This window comes from Cebus imitator, unplaced genomic scaffold, assembly GCF_001604975.1.
Source record: "Cebus imitator isolate Cc_AM_T3 unplaced genomic scaffold, Cebus_imitator-1.0 Scaffold190, whole genome shotgun sequence".
NCBI classification, from domain to species: Eukaryota; Metazoa; Chordata; class Mammalia; order Primates; family Cebidae; genus Cebus; species Cebus imitator.
The window spans coordinates 39,077-48,120 of record NW_016107505.1 but is presented as its reverse complement, the minus strand read 5'-3'; the positions used below and the strand labels follow the sequence as shown (position 1 = coordinate 48,120).

The 9,044-nt window shown below is 48.9% G+C and overlaps 1 protein-coding gene across 4 annotated transcripts in view; it reads right to left on the bottom strand.

Moving 5' to 3' along the window:
* Positions 1-98: 98 nt before the first annotated feature.
* The window catches only part of FCAR (Fc fragment of IgA receptor), an 11,305-nt gene continuing 2,359 nt past the window's right edge, over positions 99-9,044 (bottom strand). Inside the window, exons 3-5 of one of the 4 annotated variants that reach the window (XM_037744983.1) lie at positions 4,832-5,178; positions 2,984-3,271; positions 99-447 (exon numbers count right to left, since the gene is read on the bottom strand). In XM_037744983.1, coding sequence (XP_037600911.1) covers positions 233-447; positions 2,984-3,271; positions 4,832-5,178 — 850 coding nt within the window. In that variant the 3' untranslated portion in view covers positions 99-232. The remainder of the gene's footprint in view (positions 448-2,983; positions 3,272-4,831; positions 5,179-9,044) is intronic. The other 3 variants (XM_037744984.1, XM_037744986.1, XM_037744985.1) reach the window with 3 other exon arrangements.

The following is a 9,044-nucleotide window of genomic DNA, read 5'->3' as shown; positions in this document are numbered from 1 at the left end:
CTGATTTTTTGTATTTTTAGTAGAGACGGGGTTTCACCATGTTGACCAGGATGGTCTCGATCTCTTGACCTCGTGATCCACCCGCCTCGGCCTCCCATAGTGCTGGGATTACAGGCTTGAGCCACCGCGCCCGGCCAGATTCATGCTTGTTAATGTGCTCTTCTCCCGTGTCCTTCAGGTGCTTCGTAGGACTCCACAAGTCACGAGTCGTCTCTCCTTCACATCCAGGTGTTCACTTGCAGACACGTGGTGTTTGTCCAAAGGTTGATTCTGTCTGACATTTCTGTTTGCTCCAGCTCAGTTCAGCCACGTCAGCCGAGGCTTCCTTGCCTAACGCCCTAGGGCTGTGCCAATTTTCAGCCAGTATGGCCAAGAGAGCCATGAGGACCAGTCCTGCCACGGCCATGCGGATCAGGTTCTGCACCGTGTAATCTTGGCTCACAGAGTCTAGAGACATAATCGAAGGAGACGAATGGTTGGTGGCTGTGTTCCATTCCATCCCAACCCCAGAGCCCTGCCATGGGAGCTCATTTCCCTATTCGTTTGCCAAAATGTGACTCCCTCAGACATCTCCTCAATGAGCTCACATTTCACAAGCACCGCGCGGATCAGTCACCAAGACTGTGTCCATGGGCAAGGAACTTTGGTTTCCAAGGAAGTCCCATAAACTGGGAAGGAGGTGATCATGGGCAGGTCGTGTTTTCTTTCTTTTCTTTTTTGAGACAGAGTCTTGCTCTGTCACCCACGCTAGAGTGCAGTGATGTGATCTCGACTCACTGCAATATCTGCCTCTCAGGTTCAAGCGATTCTCCTGCCTCAGCCTCCCGAGTAGCTGGGATTACAGGCGTGCGCCACCAGGCCCAGCTAATTTTTTGTATTTTTAGTAGAGACAGCGTTTCACCATGTTGGTCAGGCTGGTCTTGAACTCCTGACCTTGTGATCCGCCCGCCTCAGCCTCCCAATGTGCTGGGATGACAGGTGTGAGCCGCCGCACCTGGCCAGGCAGGTCGTGTTTTCTTTTCCTTCTCTCCTCACTTGGTGATTTCACTGAATGTCAGATCATATCTCTATAACACCACCATACATTCAGAAACCTGAATTCTCTCCTCTGTCCTCACCCTGGAGAACAGTTTGTGTTCCTCTCATACAAATGATATTACACTGTTGGTACGTGGAAACTAGAGAGGGGAAAATTTCAGATAAACTTAGGTAAAATTTACCTCCACTAATGTGTGATTTTTTTTTTTTTGCTAGACTTTGCTTTTCCTGAATCTTTTTTCCTCCTTTCTTCATTTGTTTTTTTTTTTTTTTTGAGACGGAGTTTCACTCATGTTACCCAGGCTGGAGTGCAATGGCGCGATCTCGGCTCACTGCAACCTCCGCCTCCTGGGTTCAGGCAATTCTCCTGCCTCAGCTTCCTGAGTAGCTGGGATTACAGGCACGTACCACCATGCCCAGCTAATTTTTTGTATTTTTAGTAGAGACGGGCTTTCACCATGTTGACCAGGATGGTCTCGATCTCTTGGCCTCATGATCCACCTGCCTCGGCCTCCCAAAGTGCTGGGATTACAGGCTTGAGCCACCGCGCCCGGCCCTTTCTTCATTTGTTATATGAACTGCATGCGGCTGTGTTCCTCTCAAGGATGTATTGCTCTGAAATTACAGGCCAGGTGAGGTGGCTCACACCTGCAATCCCAGCACTTTGGAAGGTCGAGGCGGGAGGATCACTTGAAGTCAGGTTACAAGTTCGAGACTAGCCTGGGCAACATGGCAAAACCCCATCTCTACTAAAAGTACAAAAATTAGCCGGGCATGGTGGTGCACGACTGTGGTCTCAGTTAGTCCGGAGGCTGAGGCACGAGAATTGCTTCAACCCGGGAGGCGGAGGTTGCAGGGTGACCAGAGATTGAGCCACTGCACTCCAGCTCGAGTGACAGAGCGAGATTCTGACTCAAAATAAATCAATACGTAAATAAATAAAATAGAAATGGGGCTCATGATAGAGGTTTTAAAAGCCTTTCCTATGAGCCCCCAGTCCCCACTTGATCCTACGGTGAATTCTAGTACTGTTGGTGAGTTCAAGGATTTCCAGCTGCAACTGGAAAGAAGAGGTGTGCTAGTCGAGGTTGAGCCTGGTGTCTCCTGTCTCAGCAGCCCACAAACACGTGACTCTAAAAGTCAGCCCTTCTTGGCCGGGCGCCGTGGCTCATGCCTGTAATCCCAGCACTTTGGGAGGCCGAGGCGGGTGGGTCACAAGGTCAGGAGTTCAAGACCAGCCTGGCCAACATGGTGAAACCCCATCTCTATGGTCCCAGCTACTCAGGCAGGAAAATTGCTTGAACCCGGGAGGCGGAGGTTGCAGTGAGCCGAGATTGCGCCACTGCACTCCAGCCTGGGTGACAGAGCGAGACTCCATATCAGAAAATAAAATAAAATAAAAGTTAGCCCTTTTTGGCTGGTAGTAGTGACTCATACTTGTAATCCCAGCACTTTGGGAGGCTGAGGTGGGCGGATCACCTGAGGTCAGGAGTTCAACACCTGTCTGGCCAACATGGTGAAACCCTGTCTTCACTAAAAGTACTAAAAAATTAGCCAGGCGTGGAGGCAGACACCTGTAATCCCAGCTACTCGGGAGGCTGAGGCAAGAGAATCCCTTGAACGCAGGAGGCGGAGGTTGCAGTGAGCCGAGATTGTGCCCCTGCACTCCAGCCTCGGCCATGAGGTGAGACTCTATCTCAAAAGAAAAAAAAGGTTAGCCCTTCTTTTCTCAATAGACCACATGTGTTCAAGGAACACAGACTGGAGAACTCTAGCGAGAAAGTGAAAGTCAAGCATAGAGCCGGGGAAGCCCTCCTCTCTCCACTGTCCTGGGGTGAGCGAGTCTCTGCTTCTCTTCACTTTACCCTGAGTGCACCTCTTCAGATCCCTGCCCAGTGACATAGCCCTGACAGCCAACCCGGACACGGGGCTGGCTGGTACCTACCTGTGACCACAAGCTCCAGGGCATTACTGGGGGCGGACCACACGTAGGGACTGCTGCTGTACCAACCATAGCACCTGTAGCTCCCTGAGACATTGACGTCCAGAGGACCCAGAGAGAAGTTGGCCGGGTGTTCCCCACTTTGGTGCTGTGGCAGAGAAAGTTCTCCCTCCTTGGCCAGTGAAAATCTATCAAATGGGAGGTGTGCCGAGGTACACGTGAAGGAAATATTCCCTCCCGGCCTCACCACACGACCCCGATCTGCAGAGAGGAGGGGTTTGTCATACAAGCCTAAGAGAGAAAAGAGTGAGATATCAGCAAGAACGTTCCTCCTTTATTCTTTTTATTTATTATTATTTTCTGAGATGGAGCCTTGCTTTGTCACTGAGGCTGCAACGCAGTGGCGCGATCTTGGCTTACTGTAACCTCTGCCTCCTGGGTTCAAGCCAGTCTCCTGTCTCAGCCTCCTGAGTAGCTGGGATCACAGGCATCTGCCACCACACCCAGGTAGCTTTTGTATTTTTAGTGGAGACGGGGTTTCACCATGTTGGCCAGGCTGGTCTGGAACTCTTGACCTCAAGTGATCCACCTGTCTCAGCCTCCCAAAGTGTTGGGATTACAGGTTTGTGCCACCATGCCCAGCCTCTTTTTTCTTTTAAAAAATTTATCTATTTTTAAAAAGAAATACTTTTTATTTTTTTTTTAGAGAGGGTCTCACTCTGTCACCCAACATCAATAGCCATATTCACATGTACAGTATAAACCTTCCTTGCAATAACCCATAAGCCAGTCTAGTCATGAGCAAAACATCAGGCAATTTCCAATAATGGAAGTACCCTTGAAACTAACGGACCACTACTCTCAAAACTGACAAGGTCGTGGAAAACCAGGATCGTCTGAGAAGCTGTGACAGCCAAGAGAAACCTAAATATACGTGACATCTGAATGCAATGTGTAATCTTTTTTTTTTCAGACAGAGTCTCTCTCTGTCACCCAGGCTGGGGTGGAGTGGCACGATCTTGGCTCACTGCAACCTCCACCTCCCGGTTCAAGCAATTCTGTCTCAGCCTCCTGAGTAGCTGGGACTACAGGTGCACACCCCCATGCCTGGCTAATTTTTGTATTTTTAGTAGAGATGGGGTTTCACCATGTTGGCCAGGGTGGTCTCGAATCCTGACCTCGTGATCCGCCCACCTTGGCCTCCCTAAGTGCTGGGATTACAGGCGTGAGCCACCGCGCCCGGCTGCAATGTGAAATCTTGAATGAGATTCTGGAACAGAGAAAAAGTATCAGGTAAAAACTAAGAAAATCTAAGTAAGCTATAGGCTTTATCTGAGAATGTGTCGATGTTCATTAATGTAAATGTGCCATGCTAAACAGAAAAGCAAACACCACATGTTCTCACTCATAAGCGGGAGTTGAACAATGAGAACACATGGACACAGGGAGGGGAACATCACACACTGGGGCCCATTGGGGGCTGGGGGGCTGGGGAGGGATAGCATCAGGAGAAATACCTAATGTAGATGATGGGTTGATGGGTGCCGCAAACCACCATGACAGGTGTATACGTTGGTAACAAACCTGCATGTTCTGCACATGTACCCCAGAACTTAAAGCATAATAATAATAAAAAAAGAAAGAAATGTACCATAGTAATGTAAGATGCTAACTCTGGGGGAAATAGGGTGCCAGATATCTGAGAACTCTCTGAAGCAACCATCTTGATTTTCTCTCTCTCTCTTTTTTTTTTTTTTTTTTTAAATCAAAAACTACAAAAAAAATAAACTCTGTTAAAAATAAGAAAAAAAAAAAACCACACCAGGACCGTGGACCTGGATGTTTCCTTACCTGTCACCACCAGCTCCAGGGCGTTACTGTACTGTGACCAGGTGAAGCCTCTCCTGTACCGGCAGTGATAGCGCCCTGCCGTGTTTGTGTCCATGTGGTCAACGATGAACTCACTCTCGTTCAAAAACCCCAGTTTCCTGTCTACCTCCTTGTACGTGGAGTTTTTTTGGATCACCAGCTGGGTCAGGAAAGATTCAGGACTGCTCTGGCACTGGATTTTCGCAGATCCATGCCGGGGAACCACAGGACTTGATCTGGCAAATATGAGAGGCATGGGGAAGTCCCCTGGAAGAAGAAAAAGCCCAGACTCAGGTGGCCCGCCATGGGGAAGCCATTCCTTTCCTTCTCTGTGGGGGAATTAAAAATAAATTAGCATGTGAAGAACCTATAATGCTTTATTTTTAAAAAATTTTAAATAGGCCGGGTGCAGTGGCTCGTGCCTGTAATCCCAGCACTTTGGGAGGCCGAGGAGGGTGGATCCCAAGGTCAGGAGTTCAAGACCAGCCTACGAATCCTCGCTGGATGATTTGAATGATGGCAACAGTGCAGCAGCATTTAAAACTCTGGAGATCCCACATCTGAATGCTGGCACACTGACAAATACTAGGAGGAGGATTGCCATCAGCCTGGTAAACATGGTGAAACCCCATCTCTACCAAAAAAAAAAAGAAAAACCCCAAAATTTTCTGGGTGTGGTGGCGTGTGCTTGTAGTCCCAGCTACTCAGGAGGCTGAGGCAGGAGGACCACTTAGCCCGATAGGTGGAGGCTGCAGTGAGCCGAGATTGTGCCGCTGCCCTCCAGCCTGGGCGACAGAGCAAGATCCCGTGTCAAAATACAGAACAAACACATGAAAGAGCCTTGTGGCTAAGATTCTACATGCTGGCCAGCGCTCCTGAGTGCCACCTACTGGATCACACCTCAAAATACAGCACTGAAATATTTTACCATTATACAGCACCTGTGAAAATGAAGGAAAAAATCCAGCCACAAATAAAGATTCTGTGCAGAGTCCCAGCAGCTGAAAACACCCAGAAATGAAGACAAGTCACTGTACTCAACTGACATCACAGTTAAAGGAATGGCAGCCTTCGCACATGAGAAAGAATCAACACGAAGCCTGGGCGTGGTGACTCACGTCTGTAATCCCAGCACTTTGGGAGGCTGAGGTGGGCAGATCACCTGAGGTCGGGAGCTCCAGTCCAGCCTGATCAACATGGCAAAACCCAGTCTCTATTAAAAATACAAAACTTTTCTGGGTGTGGTGGCACACGCCTGTAATCCCAGCTGCTTGGGAGGCTGAGACAGGAGAAGCACTTGCACCCAGGAGGTGAAGGCTGCAGTAGTGAGCCGAGATTGTGCCACGGCACTCCAGCCTGGGTGACAGAGTGAGACTCACACACACACACGCACGCACAAAGAATCAACACAAGAACGCTGGCAACTTAATAGCCCCCTGGAAATCTGGTTCTCAGCTAGATTGAGATGACGAAAATGAGGCACGTGGAATTCAGAATCTAGATGTCTGGGGAGCTCATTGAAATTGGGGAGAAATTTGAAACAATCCAAGGAATCCACAGTAGGGACAAACTGGCTTTTTGAGTTCCCAGAGTTCTTGTGTCAATTTTTCTTTTTCTGACTCAGTCTCACTCTAGTCTGGCAGGCTGGAGTGCAGTGGCGTGATCTCGGCTCACTGCAACCTCCACCTCCCAGGTTCAAGCGATTCTCCTGCCTCAGCCTCTTGAGTAGCTGGGATTACAGGCACCTGCAACCATGCCCGGCTAATTTTTGTATTTTTAGGGGAGATGGGGTTTCACCATGTTGGCCATGCTGGTCTTGAACTCCTGACCTTGTGATCCATCCTCCTCGGCCTCTTGAAGTGCTGGGATTATCGTGCCCGGCTGTGTCGATTCTTTTTCATGTGCGGGGGCCTGGTCGCTAGGCTGGCACCTCACCTCCAGCATGCCACAGCCACCATACAGAGAGGAGTCCAGTCCGTCTTCCCTGTGAGGCCCCACCCCCACTTTACCAGGCAGGGCCCCCAGCTCGGGACTGCAGAGCGGCCGCCTGACCCTCGGCATACTCCCCGGTCGTGGCTCTGTGTTTCTCTGGGGAATAGCTCTGGGGAGTGGCTCCCAGAGGCAACTGACAACCCCTCTGCCACTGCCGTGGCGAGGGTTCTGTCCCTGCTGGGATAAACGAAGAGCCTGGGGGCTTCATTCCTGCTTCCAGCACACCACAGCCCCCATACAGGCAGGAGCTCAGTCTCCCCTCCCTGAGAGCCCTCCACCCCCTGCTCTTCAGCAAGCCGCGGCCTGAGCCAGCAGCACAGCAGCCCCACCTTCTGGCGGAGCTTTCCCAGTCGCAGTGGGTCTGCATTTCTCTGTGGCGGAGCTTCCAGAGGCAACTGAAAGTCCCTCTGCTGCGCCCACTGCAGTGGTGCTGTTCTTGCTGCCCTCAGACTGGGGAAGGAGCAAAGACTCTGAGTGCTTTAGGCCAGGGGTGGTGGCTCATGCCTGTCATCCAGCACTTTGGGAGGCTGAGGCAGGCGGATCACGAGGTCAGGAGTTTGAGACCAGCCTGGCCAACATGGTGAAACCCTGTCTCTACCAAGAATACAAAAATTAGCCTGGTGTGGTGGCATGTGCCTGTAATCCCAGCTACTTGGGAGGCTGAGGCAGGAGAATTACTTGAACCTGGGAGGTGGAGGTTGCAGTGAGCTCAGATCACGCCACAGCACTCCAGCCTGGGCGACAGAGCAAGACTCTGTCTCGAAAAAAAAAAAAAAAGAATTACTCACCAAGAATCTCATTTCCAGCCAAAGCAAGTTTCATAAGTGATGGAGAAATAAGATCCTTTTCAGACAAGCAAATACTGAGGGAATTTATTACCACCAGGCCTGCCTTACGAGAGGTCCTAAGAGGAGCTCTAAATATGGAAAGAAAAGACCATCACCAGCCACTACAAAAACACACTTACGTATGCAAACCAGGGACACTGTGAAACAACCACACAACAAGTCTGCATAATAACCAGCTAACAACACGTCAGGAGAAAATCCGCACATACAGATACTAACCTAGAATGTAAATGGCCTAAATGTCCTAATTAAAATGCAGAGAGTGGCAAATTGGATAGAGAAGCAAGAGATCAGCGTGGTGGCTCATGCCTATAATCCCAGCACTTTGGGAGGCTGAGGTGGGTGGATCACTTGAGGTCAGGAGTTTGACACCAGCCTGGCCAACATGATGAAACTCCATCTCTAATAAAAATACAAAACAAAAACAAAAACAAAAACAAACCACATTACCTGGGCTTGATGGTGCACACCTGTAATCCTAGCTACTTGGGAGACTGAGGCAGGGGAATTGCTTGAACCTGGGAGGTGGAGGTTGCAGTGAGTCAAGATCATGCCATAAACAGACTAATAATGAGCTCCAAAACTGAATCAGTAATAGAAATCCTGCAGAGCAGATAAAGCCCAGTACCAGACAGACTCACAGCTGAATCCCATTAGACATATAAAGAAAAGCTGGTGCTCCTCCTACTGAAACTGTTCCAAACTCAGGAGGAGGGAGGCCTCAACAACTCATTCTGTGAGGCCAGCATCACCCTGATGCAAAAATGTGGCAGAGACATATCAAAACTAGAAAACTTCAGGACAATATTCTTGTTGAACACAAATGCAAAAATCCGCAAGAAAATACTAGCAAACAATCCAGCTGCACATCAGAAAGCGAATCCACCACCATCAAGTAGGGTTTATTTCTGGGATACAAGATTGATTCAATGTACACAAATCTTAAATGTGATTCATCACCTCAACAGAACAAAAAAAGAAACCCCACATAATAGTCTCAATAAGGCTTTTGATGAAATTCAACATCCCATTATGTTAAAAAACCTAGACAAACTAGGCATTGAAGAAACATTTCAAAATAATAAGAATGAGCTGACAAACTCACAGCCAACATCATATTGAATGGGCAAAGCTGGAAGCATTCCCCATGAAAACTGGCACAAGACATGGATGCCCTCTCTCATCACTTCTACTCAACATAGCACTGGAAGTCCTGGCCAAAGCAATCAGGCAAGAGAGATAAATAAACGGCATCCAAATAGGAAGAAAGGAAGTAAAACTATCCTTGTTTGCAGATGATATGATTCTGTATCTAGAAAACCAGTCTCTGCCCAAACACTTCTTTTTTTTTTTTT